General features: G+C 44.0%; 2 protein-coding genes across 2 annotated transcripts; one reads left to right on the plus strand and one right to left on the minus strand.

Moving 5' to 3' along the window:
- The first annotated feature begins 16086 nt into the window (after positions 1–16086).
- Positions 16087–23395, plus strand: atp6v1b2 (ATPase H+ transporting V1 subunit B2). Its single transcript, XM_085278764.1, has 14 exons — positions 16087–16279; positions 16949–17004; positions 17218–17316; positions 17400–17493; positions 17606–17683; positions 18727–18866; positions 18979–19080; positions 19218–19315; positions 19688–19811; positions 19899–20049; positions 20142–20224; positions 20377–20481; positions 20561–20690; positions 22647–23395. Exons 1-14 carry the CDS (start codon positions 16114–16116, stop codon positions 22781–22783), a joined length of 1563 nt encoding a protein of 520 aa, XP_085134890.1. The 5' UTR covers positions 16087–16113; the 3' UTR covers positions 22784–23395.
- LOC146570334 (uncharacterized) lies at positions 20961–22562 on the minus strand. The gene is made up of 3 exons (XM_085281265.1): positions 22537–22562; positions 21871–22429; positions 20961–21455 (listed from the first exon to the last, which is right to left on the minus strand). Exons 1-3 carry the CDS (start codon positions 22560–22562, stop codon positions 20961–20963), a joined length of 1080 nt encoding a protein of 359 aa, XP_085137391.1.
- Positions 23396–24121: the final 726 nt, after the last annotated feature.

Below are 24121 nucleotides of genomic sequence, written 5' to 3' on the forward strand. Positions count from 1 at the left end.
GTGTTAACGTGTCCGACATTTACAGCAGAAATAAACGCGTTTACAGCAAACATACATATATACACACACACTTGTTTTCATATCATAACCCCAATACTAAGACCACATTTTGAGTCTCAAAAATATATTTTTCTTGTTTGTCTGCCAATATTCACTAACTACTACCTAAGTAGTAGCAAAACTGTAAAAAATGGGATGTAAACTGGAAATAGAGAAAGTTCACCTTCAAAGTAAAAGTCAGGGTTGCAGTTAACATCTTTCATAAGGCAAAACTTTTATGTTGAAGTCTCCATATCCACTTTATGTCCCGCTCAGGTAGTAGTTTGATTTTGATTTTGATTTGATTTTTATTGATTAGCATTCAAATATCTCAGTGAAGACAGAACAAAGATCTACCACAAAGCACGAAAGCATGAGACAAGGCTAATCAAAAGGTAGTGATTATTTGCGGACAAAAACTACAAACATTTAATACTACAGACACAGGCGGCTGTGGCTGCTAGCTGTCTGCTGTCTTCATCTCAGCAGGTATCTGTATAAACAATATTGGGAGCAGACTTTCCAGAGAGTCTGAAATCCGGGTTGGATGAGTGAAAGTCTGTTAATTAGAGCTGTACCTGTCCAAATGTCGCCCCCACATATATAAAAGTGTTATGAGCCCAGCGGGAGCTCTTGGATGGTCTGTTAGTACAGTAACTTCACAGCAGCCATTTTATTGGCCTCATGATGTCATTAAAAATGCTCCAAAAGGCTCCGAGAGCCACAAACATGGTCCAGAGGTCCAGTTAGCAGACAGCTAGCAGCTAGAGCCACCTGTGTCACCATCAACCTGCCAAAGGGGCCACGGCTGTAGTAATGCAAACTTTAAGCCTTAATCCAATTTAAACAGGTGAGTGTAGGAATAATAAATTGGTGAATGGCGCAAGTTGTATAAATGCTTTAAAATTAGGAGTCTATTGGGACGGACTCACTGCTGTCTCTGCTGGACGGAAGAGGAGCTGCAGCTCACAGGTCTCTGTTTCAGTGGGATCGTGTGGATCTGGCTCTGGATTGGAGGAAACGAGGTAAAAACAGCTGGCACACCGATACCGTTTGTCCGGTATCAGTTTCTGCTGCACATGAGCACAGTGATGGGTTGTGGTTCTAGAAGGCAGAACCGTTTTGGCCCGAGCGCTGCGCGTGTGTTTGTGAAACGTTGGGATGCGTTTAGGGCCGGTTTGGAGCTTCGGGTTTGATGGGAAAAAGAAAATAAGCTATCATCAGCAGAGCCGGGCTGAGGAGCTGATTATTGTTTCCAGCCTGTCTGTCTGTGCTGATGAAGCAGAGCAGGAGGCATGTACTATCCCCTCCCAAAAAACTGAACACACTCATTACTGCCCACTCACAGTTCTGCTGTGCTCCCTGTGGAGAGCAGCATGGTGGCCCCAATGCCCCCACCCCTTCCCCTCCCCCTCTGTCTTTTTGTTTGTTTTTTCCTCATTTTCTAGGCTCTCTTTGTCCCCCCTCCTCGCACCATGCAGATTACGGTCATGCATGTTGAGATTACAGCAGCTCTCTGCAGAGGAAGTCTGAGGACCAAGCAGAGACACACTGAGTATGTGAGTGATACAGAGGCCTCACAGAGACTACCTTCACGTTAATGACAGGCTGCCTCTGTTAAATCAGCTCTCATTAAAGACAAAGAGCCTGTTTCCATCATAAACACATCCCTGAGTCTGGACACACACACACACACACACACACACACACACACACACACACACACACACACACACACACTGAGGAGACTTGACAACGCATGCTGGGATTCTTCTCTTCTTTAAATAGTTTAAACTCCTAAACAGGACTCTGAACCACACATATCCCTCCGTCTGCATCCTTCTGACTACAGGCGAATCGCTCAAAATTCCCGACTTTGACTGGACACGTTAATACTGTGTGATGTTAACCACGAGCAGAGTGTTGAATACTGAGTTCAGTGTGTGTTCAGGAGTCCCAGTGAGGCTGCAGTGATCCAAACACTCAGCTTATCACAGAGATGCTCAGCATGTAAAATTACCTGTAGTAGTGAAACCATACATTTAATGTTGGCTTGTATACATTCAGTTTATATGAAGCATGCATGCATAAATTAATAATCTATGACTTTGCATTTCACTCAGAATTTTTGCTTCTTGTTTGAAGGTGCAGAATAATGCAAAGAAGAATTATTTTGAACTGTGAATCATGCAAAGCTGAGCAGCTCCTGTTGTTTTTGATTTCATCTTTTTCTTAATCACTGGATTATTATAATAATAATTTTATCACTTAGAACACACACAAGCAGACACTCACTCACACACACACACACACACACACACACACACACACACACAGACACTCACAGTCACACAGACACACACACGCACACGCAGGCAGCCACTCACACACACACACACACACACACACACACACACACACACACACACACACACACACACAGCTGATCCTGAGCCTGTTGACAGAATCACACCGATTCATCGAATGTTCAATAAATAATCGATAAATATTTAAGAGTCCTTGTGTGTGTGTTAAAGCTGTGCTTGTGAGGATATGCTAACACAGTAGTGAACATGTGTTCATCATCTAACATAACTCAGATTAAGCCTCTCGTCCTCACTGAGTGAGCCTGCTTGTGCCAGAGGAAGTGGCTGCTTTCTCAGAGCGCAGCTCGTTATTGAGCGTCTCTCGGCCACACTTCACCCTCCTTCACACACAGCACACACTCCACTTCCTTGGAAACAAAAGAGGGATTTCCTCCTCACCGAGACGCTCTGGAAGCTCAGCACACACCCACGACCGTGTAGAGTTAGACATATGTGTCTGGTCCCGGTCCTCGGGGTCACCGGGTTCACGACGCGGGCTGCAGTGGGAGGCAGCCTCTGTGGTTACGACTGAGCGGCGGTATGCGGGCCTGGAGAGCCCTGGGGAGCCTCGCTGTGATCCTCCTGCTGATGCACAGCTGCTCGAGTTTCAGCTGCTACAGCCAAACAGGCCCAGGAATCAGACCTGAACCCTTACAGGGCTTCAGGTCCGTAACCCCGCTTCCTGCTGATGAAAGCAGACACCCCGGTGTATCCTCCCCCCTTCAGATGTGCTCATGCTCTCTGACTTCTTCCTCAGAGAAAGAAGACTCTGAAAGTGTTGGAGCTTAGTGAGGACATGCAGTGAAGGAAGTGTCTGCTGCTATTTCAAACTAAAGCTCTCGATCAGATCCACAGATGATGGATCCTAACAGGCTGAAAACATCTGCTGAGGTTTCTCACTCAAACTCATTGTTTTACCAGCTGCAGCTTTCAGCAGAGAGCCCAAAAACTCCAGATTACAGATTACTCTGACAAACAGATCTGAAGTTTAACTCAACCACAAGACAAACCAGCAGCTTCAGAGAGCAGCCCACAGCTGGAAGGCACAGCTGTTAGGAGAGGGAGAGGCTCTGCGCACATGCAGCTCATGGTTTCCGTTTGTGAGTGGCGGCCAATCAAAAGAAAGTTGAGTTTAAGAGGGTGGAGTCTAAACAGCTTGTTTTAAACCAGAGCTACACCAAGAGCCAGAATGAGAGATTTGAGGTGTGCATGATTCACAGGTGCTCTGTGAGAGAGTCTGGAGCTGTGCACTTTAATCTGACAGTCACTTTAAATAAAAGAATAAAACTTTCCAGACATTTGAGGTCAAATGTGGAAGCAGCACATTTTGACTTTTACTGAAAGCCAGAAAAAGAACAGCGTGGAGTGTCATGATACAAACCCACAAATAAAGCTAAAGGTTTCTCACACAGAGATGAGCTCATCCTGATGGTGCTCTGAGGACAAATGTTAAATTTGGGAAGTCTGAGTGTGCATGTGGGTGAAAATACAGAAGTGAAACTGAAAAAGGTCAAAGCCATTGAATTTGGTATTGCAAATATGTTTTCCTAAACCTCAAGCAGCCACAGCGTTCATCACTGACAGCAGAATGCATGTTTGCTCTCAGGCTCCTCAGGGCAGCTTTGCATGATCACAGCTCAAAATAATTCTTTTTTATGTGATCCTGGGCCTCAGTGCAGCCTGTCTTACACTAGCTGTTTTAGCTCCTCCCCCTATCTTTTGACTGGCTCCCCCTCACAAACAGAGGGTTGGACTGCAGGTGGGGCTTCATGGCCGTGAGCATGTCACAATAAGTGAAGCAGCATTGATCCAGGAGAAGAAAACGAGAGAGAAAGTTTCTATGGAAGTTTTCTGCAGAAGGTTTCCAGCAGGGCAGAACCTCTGTAACCTCTGAGCTCCTCACATACTGCCGAGATGGTGGCCAAGACAGACACAACCGCAGAGCTCTATCTTCAGCTGTGATGTCACTTCTGGTGTTTGTGAGGCCGCTGGCATAAAGCAGGTGTAGCAGGTGAGGGGAAACCTCACTTTATATAGGGATATCCTGTCTGTGTGACATCATACTGAGCCAAGAGTTGAAAAAAACACCTGAACCCTGAGTGTCTGCCTCGCAGGGAGCAGATTAAAAACAGCTAGGGAACATCAACACGTGGAGATTTAGCTTCATCCTATTTATTACACAGCTCTTTAAATTCACAGCTGTGGGCTTTGACATTTTTCCAAAGTTTAAGTCTAAACATCTACTCCTCCTCCCTCGGACTCAGGGGGTAAGTGGGCTCCCGTTCCCTCTGTCAGCCGTCTGCAGATTAAACTGCAGCAGATTGAGGACGTCTGGCAGAGCTCAGGTGAGTTTATCAGCTCATCTGTGAGTGTTTGTGCTGCTCTGAGCTCGTCACAGCCCAGAAACAGAGGAATCGTAACAGCCGAACTCCAGCCGTTTCATCACCCCCTGGACTAATTTACTGTGAAAGTCAGAAACTTCCTCTCTGAGGGTTTCTCTAAGTGGCTGCATGGAAGCCTCAGACACCACGCTGAGCAGCATTTGTGTGTGTGCGCGCGTGTATGAAGTGTCTGAGAAATGATGTCATCGACAGCGGGGCGCAGAGGAGGAAACAGCTGCCAGTTGAGTCTGCAGCTGGAGCTCTTTCTTTCCTCCGTTCTGCTGGACCCCAGATCAGGCTCCCCAGTGACTGCAGCCATGCTGAAGGTCAGAGTTCAGGGTTGAAGCACATAACTTTTAAATGACAGATGCAGTGAGCTCAACTCTCAGTGACTTCTCTCCTGACTCCACTCACTGGTTTTGGAAGTATCTTTGAGCCTTGGTGTTAGCGTTCTGCCCAGAAACAAGCTCATTCTTGTTTGTGGAGGTGTTCACATGAGAATCTGCACCCACAGACCTGCTGATCAATCACATCCGATCACAGTCCTCAAATTTAACAGCACACCAAAGCTGGAGCTAAGCCAGCTTGGAGGCTCTGATAGTGCAGTTAACAGGACAGCAGCCATATCGTCAGGTGACTGTGTTGGCCTCCAGGCCGTTAATGTTTGAAGGTTTGCTGTCAGGTGTTCATTGTTTTCAAGGCCAATATTCACTCTAGAAAAAAAGAGCATTTAAAAAAAAAAGCCTGTCAGCATGAAAAGAAAGCTGACTCCTACTCAGGAGCTTGTTTTAGACAGAGGATCATAAAGAACGATTATTCTCGACTCTAAATCATGTAAAGCTTCTCCAGTGAGGTCCAAGAATCAGAATCAGTCAGCTAGTTTAATAAATGTTGACAGCAAACTTTTGTCTAAAATATTGTCCAGCAGACTAGAGAATTATATACCTAAGCTTATTAAGGCAGATCAGACGGGCTTTATCAAGAATAGAGAATCAATTACAAACATGAGAAAATTACTGAATATTATAGAACACTCCAATGTAACCAAAACACAAGGACTTGTTGTATCACTTGATGCGGAAAAAGCTTTTGACCGCGTTGAGTGGACTTATATGTTTGCTTTAATGGAGAAATATGGCTTGGGCAAGGGGTTTATAGACATGATCAGATTGTTATATCTCACCCCAAGAGCATGTCTTGTAGTTAATGGTATTAAATCATCAGAATTCTGTTTACAGAGATCAACAAGACAGGGGGACCCGATTTCCCCATTAATTTTCGCTTTAGTAATTGAACCACTGGCTGAGGCCATTAGAAATAATCAAAGTATATCTGGATACCTAATTCAAGGATTTGAATTTAAAATGTTACTATACGCAGACGATGTTCTGCTGTTTGTCACCAATCCCCAGGATTCTATACCCTCTGTATTATCTATTACAGAAACTTTTGGATATTTGTCCGGGTATAAGGTTAATATGACCAAAACTATTGCTATGCCACTGGGAAATTTGCCTATGACATGCAACATCCCATTTACCTGGTCGGGTTCTTGATTTAAGTACTTGGGGATACACATTTCACCTAATATAAAAAGTATATTGAAACAGTGTCAAACAAGATTTTTCTAGATGGATGGATCTCCTGGTCTCCTGGATGGGGAGAATAAATTAAATTAAAATGAATGTGTTGCCACGGCTTTTATATCCTTTACAAATGCTCCCGATAACTCTTACCAAAAAAATTGTAAAAGAAATTGAAAAAGATCTGTCAAGGTTTATTTGGAGGGGAAAACGTTACAGCTGCCCAAAGATAAAGGGGGTCTTGCCTTTCCTAACATTTTGCTGTATAACTGGTCATGTCATAGTAGAGTTATACATGAATGGATCCACGCATATCTAAAAGAGACAGAGAACCCCCTAGAAGCCTGGACATGTTCGCCATTTAATCTCCTAAGCGAACTAGTGAGTAAATATATTAAAAAACATAACAAAGTAATGATTGATACTTACTTAAAAACATGGCGTGATATGAACAAATACATTGAAAGTAATCCTATACTGAGTTATTTAACACCTTTTATAAATAATCGGCACTTTACACCGGGAATGAAAAGTGCAGTATTTCAGAGATGGTTTGGTGCAGGAATACATGTGGTGGGCAATGTTCCCTCTAATTTTTCATGTGTCTGAGCGAACACACAAACTCCCTGAGCGGTCTCCTGGACCACTGTGAGCAACAGCAGACGTGTGCACTGTGGTCACGCCGGCATCTAATCCATCCAAGTTACATGGTTTATTAAAATAATCAAATTACAGCCTTTACACTTATGTTAGACTACTTTTAATTAACTGCCTTAGCCCACTTACAATGAAAATGTAGGAAAAAAATCTATTCATTGACCTGTGTAGGATGTTAACACTATTGGAAGTAAAAATAACTTGAACTCCAATTTTGAAAACATAACTTTCTTTTTAAAAAAAGCTCTGACTGGTATTATGAGTCTGTGGTCTGGGAGAGAGTCCTGTAGCTCTCTGTCTGCAAAATATAGTATATAATCACCAAAGCTGGGCAATTAATTATATAGTTACTTCAAAAAAAAAGTGACTCAGTTTGGCAAACAACAAAGTTTTTTTGCAGCTATTTTTTTAAATGCAGCCAAGGCGTTTTTAAATAAACATTTCAAACTATTTACAGAACAATCAGCTGTTCTGCATCAAATTTGATGCCACAGAAATTATTTGTGCCACTCCAAAAAATCATTTCTGTCCACTATGAGATAAAGGAGAACAACAGCCTGATACCTGCAGGCCTGGCAACAGGAGATGTATCACTCCTGTAACACCTGTAACATTCAGCAGTCGCCTCATTGTTCTGACACACACAACAAAACTACACTACACACTAACTACACAAGATTTGCGCTAAACGTCTCAAATCTCTCACATCTCAAAGCTTCCCCCCGTTTCTTAACAACTAGATGCCACGTTGCCATATCATTTTTTGATTGGTCGACATGGTACTTTTTTGGACGAATAGGAAAGGGAGAGGGGGTGGAGTTTGTTTTTGCTCACAGGCTTTCGAGCTTTTTTTTCTTATAAAACGCCGTTTTTACCGTTTCTCCCCGCAGTAAATATAAACAACGACAGTATTCAGGAAGAAAACCAAACATTGCAGATATTTTTATCATAACTCTGGTTTTACGTGGCCTATCAACAGAATTTAAAAACTGGTATAAAGTCCACACTTTTTCCGTCAATTGTTCCGTCTGTCCTGCTCACATCTCCAATGGTTGTACACGTTGTCATTAATGTGGCTTCACTCCACATCAGCCGCTTTGCTAGCTAAAACACCGGCGTCGGCACATAAGGACGCTGTCACAGCCTGTCAACGACGTTGATTAGCTGCGTATATACGAATGTTAATCGCGTGATTGGCTGAACTATGGGATAAGGTGGCATCGTTCTAATCCCATACGGGAGCAGCCAGTCACTCACTGACTAACACTGCAAAACAGAATTGTTTTGTATTAAAAAGTATTAATTTTAATTTCAATTCAGGTTAGATTTTTTTGTGCGCAACACAGATTTTCTGTGTGCAGAGACCGTGCCAGCAGTGCGCAGCTTAGAGGGAACATTGGTGGTGGGTGATCTGTTTAATGGGAATGTTTGTATGTCTTTTGAGCAGGTCCAAAAAAAATATGGAATACATCAAATTAATTTTTTTTTTTTTTGCATTTTTGCAGGCTCGTCACCTAATTACTTCAAATTTTGATACTTTGCACAATACAATGCAACTAGGACCCATGGAAAATTTCTTTTTAACTTAAATGCAGATAATAGAACTATAAGACAGTTTCACAATACACTACAAGGTTATAACAAACATAATATTGGAAAACTTATTAGGAGTTGGGAGGGTGACCTCCAGTGTCATTGTGATGATCTTGCCTGGAGTGAGTGCATACAATCTGTGCATTCTTTATTTCTTAGTAACAGATTTAAAGAAACACAATATAAAATTTTACATAGACAGTATAGAACGCCTATTTTTCTGGATAAAATTGATCCGAGCAGGTCAGCACAATGTACTAAATGTAAATCTGTGGCAGGGTCCTACTTGCACTGTCTTTGGACTTGCTCAAAAATTTAAAAATTCTGTCTCTGTGTAACAAAAGAATTAAAAGGTATATTTAGAAGCAGAATACAAAAAGATCCAGCTCAGTATTTATTGGGGCTGCCAATTCTGAATAAATTTCCAGATAAAAACAAATATAAACTATTATGTAAATTATTGTTTTTGGCTGGGAGGTGGCTGGGGAGAGGGAGGTCTGGGCCTCTTTGCTTAGGCTGCTGCCCCCACGACCCGGCCTCGGATAAAGCGGATGAAGATGGATGGATGGATTGTTTTGGCAAGAAAATGTATTGTTTTCAATTGGATTAATGAAAAACCACCAACAATAACTCAGTGGTATAAAGAAATCTTTTGAGTTTTACCAATGGAAAGACTGAGTGCAAAATTAAGTGGCAATGATGATATTTTTTTGGATATATGGCGCCTGCTATTGGATTAAAAAGAGTGCTTATCTCAAAGTTCAGCTCCTCTTCTCAAACTTTGACAAGTGCAGCAGCTCTAATCTGAGTGCTGTGCTAAACAATGAATGAGCCAGGCTTAAAGCTGGTTTTAATATCACATCAGGTTTAAAGCAGGGTTTAATATTATATCAGGCTTAAAGCTAGGTTTAAATCTGATATAAAGGATTAAAGGGGGCAAGTTTGGATTGAGTCTCAGGATGTTCCTCAGCAGCAGATATGAAGAGACAGGTCTGATATTTGTAACATAAAGCTAATGTTCTCAGCTGTCTTTGGGACAGTGAAGAACCTGCAGTTCCTGTGACATCCAGCAGAGGCAGCAGCGAGTTAGCCCCATGCTACAACTTTACAGCAGAAATAAACATGTTTACAGCCTGATACACAAACTGATTGGTCCCTGTGGTTAATTTAAACCTTCATAACACCTTTATGGGGGAAGGAGGTTTCTATAACTCACCTGTTTCCATTATTAGGGGCGTGGCCTCTGTGACTGACAGGTGGATGATTACCTAGGTGGCTGCAGCTGCTAGCTGTCTGCTAACTTCACCTGAACTGGACCTGTGGACCGTGTTTGTGCTCTCGGAGCCTTTTGGAGCATTTTTAATTACATCATATGACCAATAAAAATGGCTGCTGTGAGGTTACTGGATTAACACACCGTCCAATAAGGCAAAGCTTCAGATTTGCTGAGTGAAACCTGAGAGTTCTGATTGGATGTCACTAATTAGCAGGTATCTGTGAGTGTGAGAGATGCTTGCTGAAAGTGAAAGCTGCGAGCGGGTGTTTATTTCTGAACATAGTTCACAGATTTGTGACCTGAGATAGTTTTAACGCTCTTAGTGTCCAATCAGAGCACAGGAAGAGGAACAAACCACAACAACCTATTTGTGTGGACTCAGCAGCTTTGTAATGAAGACGAGGAGGAACACAGTGCTGCATGCAGCTGAGCGTGTTATTGACCTTGTGCTTCAGAGATGTCACATGACGCCTCTGTGAGGTCATGCATCATCTGACGTGTTCTTGTCCTTCTAACTCCTCTGATGAGAGCCTGTCCAGCTGCCGGTCAATCCAGCTAATGAGCATAAAGTTGTCCATCATTTGACCTCTGACCCTGCAGTATCGCTGCAGAGTCTGACAGGACAGATTCTCCTGCTGCACTTCCTGCAGAGCTCCATCTACACATGAATCACTCCAGGCGCTGTCACAGCACTGAAACATTTAACACATGATAATCACATCTGGATCCGCTTTAATGAAACAGGAGGACAAACGTGTTCTCAGCATGGTTTCAGTGACTTCAAGAGTCTGGGAGTCCTTCTGTTCATGCTGTGATTATTGTTCCGCATACTCACATGATGATGTTATTTTCATTGATACATTCAAAAACAGGAATTCACCATGGTGAACAGACCAATCACAGCAGCTGCAGCTCCTTTGGCCTGACGTGTCACGGCATTCCCAGGAGGTAAAAGATCAGATTACAGTTTTCATGCTGAAGCATAAATCCTCCGTGAGCATCAGGGACAGTTTATGGCTCTGCGGGATTTAGTGACCACGAAGGAGATGACCACAAAGAAACTGAACCAGTGGTTTATTCTAAGAATACTCATTTTTCACACATGAGGACACTGAAAAACATGAAGCAGTAAATCTGAGAGAAACTAAACTGAAATATGTAAAATGAAATGTTTATTTATGAGGCTCTAGTCTTTTTCTCCAATTGATCTCTCTGAGTTAACTTCAGTAATTACTTGACTCAAAGAAGTGCTGCCATTAATTAATGCTTCAATCTTAAATATGATCAACCTCTCTCTAATAATCGGCTACGTACTACAGGCCTTCAAGCTGGCTGTAGTTACTTAAAAAGCCATCTGTAGCTAATTACAGGCCATTCTCTCACCTTCCTTTCATATCAAAAATTCTTGAAAGAGTAGCTGTCAAACAGCTAACAGATCATCTGCAGATGCAATTCAAGGACACACAAAGAGGAGGAAATCTCTGCTCATGTGCTCACCACACTATTACAGATGGCGTACTCACACTTCCGGGTTATTCTTACATGTTGGTGAAGTCACAGATGGAAGTAGGGCTAAAAGTATTGGAACAGTAAACCGATTACACGGAGACCCGCAGACTTTCTCATTTGAAGAGTGTCAGTCAGGTTTCAGAGCTCATCACAGCACAGAAACAGCTTTAGGTTAAGGTTAAAGGTTAAAACTGATCTTCTTATGGCCTCTGACAGTGGACTCATCTCTGTGCTTGTCCCGCTAGACCTCAGTGCAGCGTTCGATACTGTTGACCATAATATTCTATTAGAATGATTAGAGCATGCTGTAGGTGCTAGGACCAATTCTGTTTACATTATACATGCTTCCCTTAGGCAGTATCATCAGAAGGTCTAGCACACATTTCACTGTTATGCTTATGACACCCAACTTTATCTATCCATGAAGCCAGATAACACACACCAATTAGTTAAACTGCAGGAAAGTTTTAAAGACCTGGATGACCTCTAATTTTCTGCTTCTAAATTGAGATAAAACTGAGGTTATTGTACTCGGCCCTGAAAATCTTAGAAATATGGTGTCTAACCAGATTCTTACTCTGGATGGCATTACCTTGGCCTCCAGTAACACTGTGAGGAACCTTGGAGTCATTTTTGACCAGGACATGTCCTTCAACGCACATATTAAACAAATATGTAAGACTGCGTTCTTCCATTTGCGCAACATCTCTAAGGTTAGAAATATCCTGTCTCAGAGCGACGCTGAAAAACTAGTTCATGCATTTATTACTTCCAGGCTGGACGACTGTAATTCATTATTATCAGGATGTCCAAAAACTCGCTGAAAAGCCTTCAGCTAATCCAAAATGCTGCAGCAAGAGTCCTGACAGGGACTAGAAAGAGAGAGCATATTTCTCCTGTTTTGGCTTCCCTTCATTGGCTTCTTGTTAAATCCAGAATTGAATTCAAAATCCTGCTCCTCACATACAAGGTCTTAAATAATCAGGCCCCATCTTATCTTAATGACCTTGTAGTACCATATCACCCTATTAGAGCACTTCGCTCTCGCTCTGCAGGCTTACTTGTTGTTCCTAGAGTATTTAAAAGTAGAATGGGAGGGAGAGCCTTCAGTTTTCAGGCCCCTCTTCTGTGGAACCAGCTTCCAGTTTGGATTCAGGAGACAGACACTATCTCTACTTTTAAGATTACTTTTTGTTAAATCATATAGTCAGGGCTGGATAAGGTGACCCTGAATCCTCCCTTAGTTATGCTGCAATAGTTGTAGGCTGCTGGGGGATTCCCATGATGCACTGGGTATTTCTTTTTCAGTCACCTTTCTCACTCACTATGTATTAACAGACCTCTCTGCATTGAATCATATCTGTTATTAACCTCTGTCTCTCTTACACAGCATGTGTTTTATCCTGTCTTCCTTCTTTCACCCCAACGGGTCGCAGCAGATGGCCGCCCCTCCCTGAGCCTGGTTCTGCCGGAGGTTTCTTCCTGTTAAAAGGGAGTTTTTTCTATCCACCGTCACCAGAGTACTTGCTCTAAGGGGGTCATATGATTGTTGTGTTTTTGTCTGTATGTATTATTGTAGGGCCTACCTTACAATATAAAGTGCCTTGAGGCGTCTGTTGTTGTGATTTGGTGCTAAATAAATAAAATTGAATTGAATTGAAATTGAACTGAATTTGTCCAAATAATCAATCATTCAGAAAAATGTGCTCACATTAAACTGAACATTTAGTAGCTACTCATCTAATTCGATTAAATTTAATGTTTTACAAAATTTGAACATTAAAAAGGTTCAAATTTGGACTCGAGTCAATTTCATGTTTCCTTCAGTCAGACTGAAAAACGTTTAAGCGCGTCGTTTTTCATCCCCAAGGACACGCTGTGAGCGGGCTGTGCGAGCCAGACTCAGACACAGCAGGCTGAAGTTAGCTGGGATTATTCACCTTGCAGTCAGACTCTGCCCCACGATGTCAGCACCACTGTGCTGTCACACACAGGAAACACTCTTACATACTCTGACCGCCTGCCCCAGGAGACCCATATACACCCGCCACCTAAAATAGTCCACGGCAGCTGCGCGTCTGGTCTGTTCACCACAGAGCAGTTTTTCAGGAAGTGACATCAGACATGTTTCAGGCGTTCAGAGGATACGCTGGGTTCTGAGCTCAGAGACGCAGACACAGCGCAGGAAATGTTGAAGTTGATGGTTTGATTCCCACAGCAACAGGGCAAGACATCAGGTTACATCACTGATGCTCCAGCTCCCCCTGGTGGCCAAACATGTGCATAAACAGTCAGTTCCATGACATCTGTGGCTGTAGCACCTGAACAGGTAGAAGAAATCTCTGCATCTATCTGTGAAGAAGAAAGCTGTCAGCGTGTGCGAAACATTTATTGTGTCCCACTTTGAATAAACTCATTTAATAATTTGTTGCGTAATAATCCATCTGTCTGATGGAGAAATGTCTGTCTGTGTGATCATGTTAAAATTCTGAGTGAAGACTGTAAAACTGGACAAAACGTAGTTTAGGCTAACTTTTAAAGCAGGGTGAGACAGTCTGAAGCTGTTCTGAGAGCAAAGTTTCCATCCACTCATCAACATCAGGGTCATTTTGGGCTTTTAATGATTTCTTTGAGTGGCTATGTTTCCAGGTTGGAATGATTGTCCAACATCTTTACTGACTTTAAAGAACAAGTTTGACTTTATTTGGGATTTTCAAAATAAAGTTCACAATTCAGTTTTATCGATATATTTAGCATGAAATCACAGCAGCAGTCACCTGAAGGCACTTTATATGAGCAAGCGCTTTGGTGACAGTGGGAAAGAACACCCTTTTCAACAGGAAGGGAATTAGGCTCAGCTCCGACTGGTTGGGAGTGAGGGGAGGAAGACAGGACAAAGATAATTGTTTAGTTTCATGGCACAGAGCTAGCTTTTAACCAGAGTCCACAAACTTTCCACAGGGTTGAGGTCGGAGCTTTGAGAAGAACTTTCCAGAAGCTTAATGTTATCCTGCTTTATCCAAAACCAGTTCGGATGTGCGTTTGGGATCATTGTTCTGCTGGAACACAGTGGGGGTGTCCAAATGGTAAATGCTCTGTATTTGTATAGCGTAGCGCTTTACTTGGTCCTAAGGACCCCAAAGCGCTTTACACTATACACAGTCATCCACCCATTCACACACTGGTGATGGCAAGCTACAGTGTAGCCACAGACGCCCTCGGCCCCACTGACAGAGGCGAGGCTGCCGGACACTGGCGCCACCGGGCCCTCCGACCACCACCAGTAGGCAACGGGTGAAGTGTCTTGGCCAAGGACACAACGACCGAGACTGTCGGAGCTCGAACCGGCAACCTTCCAATTACAAGACGAACGCCCAACTCTTGAGCCACGATCGCCCCAAATTCATAGTCTAGCCTTCAGTTTTTGTGTCTTGGTAGAGTTTAATAAAAACTCAGCTGCCTGCTCCTTGCTATGTAAAATATAACAGGACACTGGCGTAAATTCTCGATCATGTCACACTTCTGTTTAATCAGTTTTCTGTTTGACATTTATTCAGCTGTGTGAAAACTATAACTATAATCTCAGCCAAACTGATTTACTCACGAACAAATAAAACAGAAAAAAGCCAAACAAAAACATTTTCAAATTATCTAAGTGACTTATGTATCATGTTTAACCTGAGTAGCGAAAGACCGCGGGGATGGTGGCTGAAAACAATAGTTCACTGTTCTCACCCCGGCTAGCTATTGAGCGGGTGGGTAACAGATGTCTCAGAAAAAGTCGGAGGACTTTTGCAAATATGTGATGGCTTGATAAACCAAGCAGATATTTGAAATTTACACACCTACATTCTCGCCTTAAAAGTTTATTTTGTAACCCAGAAAAAGTAATAAGAGCAAAATTAAAACTAAGTAACTGCCACCATTGTTGGAAACTGGAATTGGCTGGGCTGTGCTGTGAATTCTGGGATATGGTGGGCCAGCAAGGATACACCCGACCCATCCTTCAAATCTGGGGAAAAGGAGGACGCATTTGTTGGCCGCATTTGGAGGAGTCTATGAATTTGGACAGCCTTCGTCACGTTGCTGTAACATAATCGGCCTACAAATGTAGTCTCAGGAGGATGCAGCCTATGAATTTGGACACCCTTAGTGTCCAAGTTTCAAACATCTAGCTGTTGATTTGAGGTGAAGTTGATGAATTTGAAGGCAGTCCTCCTCCTTCATTATTCAAGCCACTGACTGCGAAACAGCCCAGAGCATGATGCTACCAACACCATGCTTCAGTGCTCTTCGGTTTGGAAGCCTCACCTTTACTCCTCCAAATATACCTCTTATCATCGTGTCTTATAAATTCATACATTTATATGTATTCTAATTATAACATTATTGTTTTTATTCTAATGAGAAGTTTAGATAAAAAGTGCAATATTATTACAAAAATAATTTATTGACAAAAAGCTCAGTTAAATGTAATATTTTCAAACATCAGCTTTTCTTTTATTCATTCACATTGTTATATAATAATAATAATAATAATAATAATAATAATAATAATAATAATAATAATAATAATAATAATAATAATAATGTTGTTTTAGCATCACTGAGGTTCCATAGACACATTCCTCGGCGTCCTTTCTGATGCAGCTGAAGTTTCGTGCGCATGCGCCGCTGCTGTCACGACTCGGACGCCGCTGCGGGGAAACATGGCGATGAAGGCGCTCAGAGGGATGGTGAACGGGGCGATGAGCGAGCTGTCCTCGGCCGTCAGCGGGAGCAGAGCCCCGGCCGCCGCTCCTACCTCCGCCACCGCTGCCGCCCGGGAACATGTGATGGCCGTCAAACGGGATTACATCTCCCAGCCGCGCCTCAGTGAGTCCCACCACCACCACCATCATTATCATCATCATCATTATCAGGCAGACTGAGGTCCGCAGCAGGAGGAGGAGGATGAGGGTTAATGGAATAAACCAGGCGATGATGGAGGCTGAAAAAAACTCTCAGGTGCTGGCGTTGTAATCTCTTACTTTTGTCGGCTTGTAAATTACATGCTGAGCATTAAAAATGTTCCTGACAGCTCACCTATATATCTGTTTCTGCACTCTTTCACAGCAGTTCACAGTCACAGTTCAGAATAATGCTCCTGTGTCTGATCCTGGGAGTGTTTAGAGCAGGATTAAAGTGTTAGCGATGAGGCTCACCTGCACAGGTGAACATGTGCGAGCTCATTACACCCGTTCTTTCAGTGTGATGTGATTTAAAGTGAGAGGGAAACGCTCTTCAGAGGCTCGTGTTGAACAGAAACTTTTTTATTCATATTTAGGTTCTGCACACTGCAGAGTCTCTAAGGCTCGTATCTCCCGTCAGACTGTGGTTCATGTGACTTCCAGCAGGTGGAGACTTTGAGCTTATAAAAGAAGATTTCACATGTTGGAGAAACGGTGCTGTCATGTGGAGATCTGCAGCTGTGCAGCGCTCCACCTGTGCTCCACCTGTGCTCCACCCACGCTGTACTGACTTGTGCTGTTTTTGTCTCCTCAGCCTACAAAACAGTGTCTGGAGTCAACGGGCCGCTGGTGATCCTGGACCAGGTTAAGGTAAGAGGAAAACCTCCTCAGCTGTTTGTCTCAGCGTCCTCTTTACTAAGCGTCTCTCAATAAAACCAGCAGATCCTGCAGTCGGAGCGTCCTCACACCACGTTTAAATCCGTTTATGTAGTTTCCCTCAAATAAATGGTGAACTGTGCTATGTTTTCTGACACGTGTATAGTGGAGGTTGGTAACTCTCGTGGTCTCCCTTCACACCGACAGTTCCCAAGGTACGCCGAGATCGTCCACCTCACGCTGCCGGATGGAACCAGGAGGAGCGGCCAGGTGCTGGAAGTCACCGGCTCCAAAGCTGTGGTGCAGGTATTCACATCAGTCTGACACAATGTGGGCACTTCCAGAAGGACCCCGATGAACTGTTTCCTCCTCCGCTCTGCCTTCTGCAGGTGTTTGAGGGGACTGCAGGCATCGATGCCAAGAAGACCAGCTGCGAGTTCACAGGTGACATATTACGGACGCCGGTCTCAGAGGACATGCTGGGTACGTCACGTGACAGAATGAGGTTCACAAAGGTCCTCATGAATCCCCGTCCGCTGTTGAATGTGTGATGAGGTCCTCAGATGTGTGCTGAGGCGTGTTTTTGTGTTTGCAGGTCGTGTGTTTAACGGGTCGGGTAAACCCATCGACCGAGGACCCGCTGTCCTGGCCGAAGACTTCCTGGACATCATGGGTATGTCTCTGCTTCGAGGAGACTTGCCATGATCTGATTGGTGCAGCAGTCTGATGCAAACATCTGAAACAGGCAGTAAAGTTTCTTCGACTTGTTCGGAGGAAAAATGTCAGAAATGAGAGAAAACACAGCAGATTTAACCTGATCTCAGTTTTAATGTTTTATAGAGACACACGTGGTCAAAATCAGGCTCTGTCTGTATGTTTGACTCGCAGTCACAGTAACGCCCACCTTCTCATTAATACCTCACCTCAGTGTGGAACATGTGGTTACACACTGACGTCACTCAGGGTTCGAGCTGGGCTTGATCGCGTGGACTCACATGCGGTTCAGGTCAAAGAACGACCCACAGAATCAAAAGTTTGGAGGTTTAATCGGAGAAAAGTCAGATTTCAGAAGGAGGGAAACGATAAAAACAGCTTTCTATGAGTTTTTAAGTAAAATGTGATTAGAATAAATTTAAAGGATGTGTTTTAGGACGTAGAGTTGTGGGCAGAGTCTCTTGTGCTGTGGGTCATGATGAGTTTATTTTTAGGAACTTTATTTCGCTAAACCGTGGCTCAGGGGGCTGGGAATCGCATCTGTAACCGGAAGGTCGCCGGTTCGATCCCTGGGCTCTCTGTCCTGGTCGTTGTGTCCCTGGGCAAGACACTTTACCCTACTTGCCTACTGGTGTTGGTCAGAGGGGCCGATGGCGCGATATGGCAGCCTCGCTTCTGTCAGTCTGCCCCAGGGCAGCTGTGGCTACAACTGTAGCTACCTCCACCAGTGTATGAATGTGAGAGTGAATGAATAGTGGTATTGTAAAGCGCTTTGGGTGCCTTGAAAAGCGCTATATAAATCCAATCCATTATAATTGTAGTTTTGAAATAGAAAAATACATTCAGTTTTCAGCTTTCATGTTGACTTCCTCGAGTCCTCATAAACTGCACCTGTGAATCTCCGTGTACTTGTCTCTGACTTCTTGGAGTTGTTATTATCTGCTGCAGTGGATCACGTGTTCAGTTCCTTCATACATGTGTTTGTAACCACGTTCTCCTCAGGACAGCCCATAAACCCTCAGTGCCGCATTTACCCTGAGGAGATGATCCAGACTGGCATCTCTGCCATCGATGGCATGAACAGCATCGCCAGAGGGCAGAAAATCCCCATTTTCTCTGCTGCCGGGCTGCCGCACAACGAGGTACTCGCACCCTACTCCGAGAGGGGGCAGGGTCGGTAAACACATCACCTCCTCTTCATTATTGTGATGTAATGACTGAAAAGGAAATCAGATCCCTCTTCTTCTGTCTCAGATTGCAGCTCAGATCTGCCGGCAGGCCGGTTTGGTGAAGAAGTCAAAGGACGTGATGGACTACAGCGAGGACAACTTTGCCATTGTTTTTGCCGCCATGGGGGTGAGTTCTTCAGATGCTTCCTCATCAGAAGCCTCTGAATATGAGAGCAAGTTTATTGATGTCTTAAAGCTGCCCCACACACTCAGCACCTGCAAACTCCCACTCACAGAGCTCAGTGATCTACTCTCCGCCCTCAGGTGAACATGGAGACAGCCAGGTTCTTCAAGTCGGACTTCGAGGAGAACGGCTCCATGGACAATGTCTGCTTGTTCCTCAACCTGGCCAATGACCCGACGTAGGACAAAACATTAAGAACAAAGCTCACACACACACACACACACACACACACACACACACACACACACACACACACACACACACACACACACACACATTTGCATACACACACAGACAAACAGACAGAGCTGAAGGCAGATTTCCAGGTGTTTCATAGATGATGTCAGATTTGCTGTATGGGCCGTGGGAGCGGGTCAAGTGTTTGGGGGTTCACCTTCAGGCGCTCAAACAGCAGTTTTGTAACGTTGCAGGAACACACAGGTGTGCTCTGCAGGTCGAGCTGTGTTCTTCTAAGAGTTAGTGATGGCTGAGGCTAACCTGCACCGGGGGTCGGCCCACATTCACAGATTATCGGGCCATTGTGTTGCAGAATCGAGCGGATCATCACCCCCCGCTTGGCACTGACGGCGGCCGAGTACTTGGCCTATCAGTGTGAGAAGCACGTGCTTGTCATCCTCACCGATATGAGCTCGTACGCAGAGGCGCTCAGAGAGGTCAGCTGCTCTTTCACTCTCACTTACCGTAACCCCAAATCGCTGCAGGAAACTGGAAATGATCATGTGATTGCTCCCCGCCGCCAGGTGTCCGCAGCCAGAGAGGAAGTGCCAGGACGCCGAGGTTTCCCCGGATACATGTACACTGACCTGGCAACCATCTATGAGAGAGCCGGCAGGGTTGAGGGACGCAGCGGCTCCATCACCCAGATCCCCATCCTCACCATGCCCAACGACGGTACACACACATACTCAGACACACACGTGCTCATCTCACATACAAAGGATTGGAATTTTGTGGATTTCACAGCAAGTTCTCATCTCTCGCAGACATCACCCATCCCATCCCTGACCTGACCGGGTACATCACTGAGGGACAGATCTACGTGGACAGACAGCTTCACAACAGACAGGTAACAAAGCTCCGCCTTCAGACGTCACCTGTGGAGCTCTGAGCTCTGTAGCCGGCCTCAGGTAGAGGAATGCCAGGCTCTGTCAGTCAACCTGGCATACGTCAGAGCCATCAGGTGACCCTGACCTGTCCTCCCCGTCTTCCTCCACTCAGATCTATCCTCCCATCAATGTGCTTCCGTCTCTCTCCCGTCTCATGAAGTCCGCCATCGGGGAGGGAATGACCCGCAGAGACCACTCTGACGTCTCCAACCAGCTCGTACGTATACACCTGCTCCAGGCTGCACGCTCCTGTCTTCCTGCTTAATCTAAGTGTGTGTGTGTCTGTGTGTGTGCAGTATGCCTGTTATGCTATAGGGAAGGATGTCCAGGCCATGAAGGCAGTGGTGGGAGAGGAGGCTCTGACGGCCGATGATCTGCTGTACCTGGAGTTCCTCACCAAGTTTGAGAAAAACTTCATCTCTCAAGGTGCCATTGGACTCTTTGTTTGCTTGTTTGTTCACCTTTATGTAACTACGTTGAACAGATCCAGCTTTCTTTGGAAAGCTGGTTAGGATTTATTAATTGCTTTAATCAAAATCAAATCAAATCAAATCAAAATGTATTTATATAGCACATATTAAAACAACAGTGTTGACCATAGTGCTTCACAGTCAATAAAAACACGAGACAGTTAAAACAAACAATAAAAGAGGACAACAAACAATAGGTAACAACACAACAAGCTAAAACAGCCAACTAGTTAGAATCAAAAGCCAAAGTAAAACGATACGTTTTAAGATGTGATTTAAAAGACTGGATAGACTCGGCAGTACGAATATGAACAGGGAGGTTATTCCAAAGTCTGGGTGCCACGGTTGCCAAGGCCCGGTCGCCTCTCGACTTCATTCGAGACCTAGATTGTGCTAGGAGCCTGTGGTTGGATGATCTAAGTGCCCTGTTGGGATTGTATGAATGGAGTAAATCAGAAAGATAACTGGGCGCAAAATTATTCAAAATATTAAAAGTGAACAAAAGAATTTTAAAATCTATGAGATATTTAACAGGGAGCCAATGTAATTTGGCTAAAATAGGAGTTATGTGTTCATGAATTCTCGTACCTGTTAAAAGATGCGCAGCTGCATTTTGAATTAACTGGAGCCGGCAAAGAGAAGAGTGTTGGAGGCCTGAGTAGAGGGAGTTACAGTAGTCCAATCTGGATGTGATAAATGCGTGGATAAGCTTTTCAAGGTCCTTTAAAGGAAAGAACGGCTTTGCTTTGGAAATCTGACGCAACTGGTAAAAGCTGTTTTTTACCACAGTGGAGACCTGTTTCTCGAGTTTAAAAGAGCCATCCAGGAACACTCCGAGGTTTCTTACAGTGGACGAAAGATGGCTAGCGAGAGGGCCTAGGGCATCAGCTAACTGGTCTAGTGATTTTGGTCTTCGTTCAATGTAAGAAAATTATGTGATAAACAAATTTTAACTTCATGCAAACAGTTGAACAGAGGTTGCAAAGAAGCAGACACATCGGATTTCAAAGGTGAATAAATCTGGATATCATCGGCATAACAGTGAAAGGAGATGTTTTATTTTCTAAAAATTAATCCCAAGGGCAACATGTACAAAGAGAAAAGAGCAGGACCAAGCACGGACCCTTGAGGCACACCACAATAAATAGGGGCAGAAGCCGAGGAGTGTTGCTGTAGTTAGTAAGACCATTAGGGTCAAGATTTTGCTTTTTAATAATAGGTTGCACAACAGCATGCTTAAAGACAGACGGTACACAACCTGATGACAATGATGCATTCAGCAGAGATAAGATACAAGGACCAATAACATGTAAAGCTTCCTTAAAGAAACGAGAAGGAAGAATATCATGCGGGGAACCAGAGATTTTGAGATGATCAATTATATCTTTTAAAGCAGAATAAGACACTGGCTCAAACTGTTGAAAGACAGTCAAGCATTCAGAAGCTGGAACTGGGTCTAAAACTGATGATGGATGAGATGGATGAGAAGCCCTTAGAGCTGAGATTTTATCAGAGAAATACTTTAAGAATTTATCACAAAGAGCAGGGGAAGCATCCCTATAAGTGGTAGTGCGAGGGTTTATCACAGAATTAAAAGTATTAAAAAGTGCTCGGGGGTTGTGGCTATTAGTCATAATAATGCTAGACAAAAAGGCAGATTTGGCAGCTTTAACAGACTTTTGATACTTAAATAAACTTTAATAAATCCTAACTCCCAGTCAGAGATGACAGGTACGATGATGATGGTTATCAGCTTTCTCTGTTAACCCGGGTTATCTGCTTCAGGCTCTGAGTGCCCTCACATTAGGAGGAGCATTTCACGGGTCATGTGACTCTTTGTCCACCCGATACCCACATCAAACTGCTGTGATGTCAGACACTGGTGTTCACCTGTCCCTGTGTTTGTGTTTAGGTGCCTATGAGAATCGCAGCGTGTTTGAGACTCTGGACATTGGCTGGCAGCTCATGAGGATCTTCCCCAAAGAGATGCTTAAGAGGATCCCCCAGAGCACACTGGCCGAGTTCTACCCCCGAGAGGCCAAACACTAACTAGACACACACACAGACACACACACACTGCTTCCTGCCCTCGCTGTGTTCGTACAGTGTAGTGATGTGATGCTGTGACGTTCTCACACTCATGACCTTCATGTCCTGCTTCCACTCAGAGAGGAAGGAGACGAGGAGGAGGAGCCTGCACATCAGCGTGTTCATGATGATGATGATTTGCACTCTGTGGTCAGTTTAACGTCAGAGGTTATTTTATGAGGACCTGCAGAACTTCAGCAGAGACAGATGTTGAATCCAGATGTTCTGTCGTGCTCATTTCATGCCGCATTAGAAATGCTGATGTCTTCTGATCAAGGTCAAAATAATAATTCAAACACATCCAAAGAAAAGTGTAAATTCCATTTTTATTGTGTCTTTAAATCAGGTGTGAGGTTCTGTGCGTTCTGTGCGGTTCTTGTGGTTCCTTTAGATTCAGTGTACTCTTTTTTTTCTTTTTTTTCTCATGCCAAAAGCTTGATGTGACGATGAATGTGTGTGTTCTTTGTAGGCACTGCGTGCTCATTGGTGGATGTACAAACTGCATGCATCGCCGCTGAATGTTTCCTGTTGGTGCCTGAAGTGCAGTCTGAAATAAAAGCTGCTGTGTCATCATTCCTGAGCGGTCGTGTGTTTAATGCCGTGTATGAACACAGCTGTGGGTTAACATGAAGGAGTCTGAGCAGCAAGGAGGTCGTGGTGGATGGACGGCTGGAGCACGGGATGGTGTGACATGGAAACACCTACACCCTCTTAAAAACATCCTTAAACTCATGAATCTTCTTCCAGAAAACTCCTCTCACTACATATGTGTGTGTATCCACACAAACAGCACAGGTAGCTGGGAGGAAGTTTACACGAGGACAGCCCAGTGCTGCTACCAGCTGCTCCCCAGGTGAGTCTGTTTCCCACATACCTGCGTCAGCTGCAGCCAGAGTGAGAGCAGGATGGGCTACAGGTGTGCTTTATAACCCAGTACACTAAGTGAATTATAGTTCAGTCTGCTGAGACACCTGAGTCACCTTTCCTGTGGATGCGTCACTCATGGGTCCACACAGCTGCACATTATTAATGCTGCAGATTCACAGAAATCTGTAAAGTGCATGAAAACAAAAAGGGCATAGCAGCAGCTCAGAGCCCAGACCTCCACCAAAACAGAGCTCCATCAACATCCATCAAACTGTTTTTACATCTTACTGATGAACTGAAGCTCCTGAGACTCATTACATCACTTATTCACTAATAAATATCCATCAGTGAGCTCACAATAAGTCACAATAAGTTACCTAGGGAGCGACAGGTGAACTCCTTTAATTAAAGGAGTCCAACAGATGCTTGAAC

The sequence above is a fragment of the Mchenga conophoros genome, linkage group LG7, assembly GCF_057382185.1.
Source record: "Mchenga conophoros isolate Kocher_MC1m ecotype Shallow Benthic linkage group LG7, M_conophoros_male_GT1.1, whole genome shotgun sequence".
NCBI classification, from domain to species: domain Eukaryota; kingdom Metazoa; phylum Chordata; class Actinopteri; order Cichliformes; family Cichlidae; genus Mchenga; species Mchenga conophoros.

Excerpts from the sequence above, each read along its gene's own strand:
- atp6v1b2 (XM_085278764.1), top strand. The coding sequence starts at position 16,114 with ATGGCGATGAAGGCGCTCAGAGGGATGGTGAACGGGGCGATGAGCGAG. Across the intron at positions 17,494-17,605 it reads GGTCTCAGAGGACATGCTGG|GTCGTGTGTTTAACGGGTCG; the intron begins GTACGTCACGTG and ends TTGTGTTTGCAG. Across the intron at positions 20,225-20,376 it reads GACAGCTTCACAACAGACAG|ATCTATCCTCCCATCAATGT; the intron begins GTAACAAAGCTC and ends TCCTCCACTCAG.
- LOC146570334 (XM_085281265.1), bottom strand. The coding sequence starts at position 22,562 with ATGACCCGTGAAATGCTCCTCCTAAT. Across the intron at positions 22,430-22,536 it reads CGTGAAATGCTCCTCCTAAT|TTTATTTAAGTATCAAAAGT; the intron begins GTGAGGGCACTC and ends GATTTATTAAAG. Across the intron at positions 21,456-21,870 it reads TTCTGCCCCTATTTATTGTG|GACCTTGAAAAGCTTATCCA; the intron begins GTGTGCCTCAAG and ends TTTCCTTTAAAG.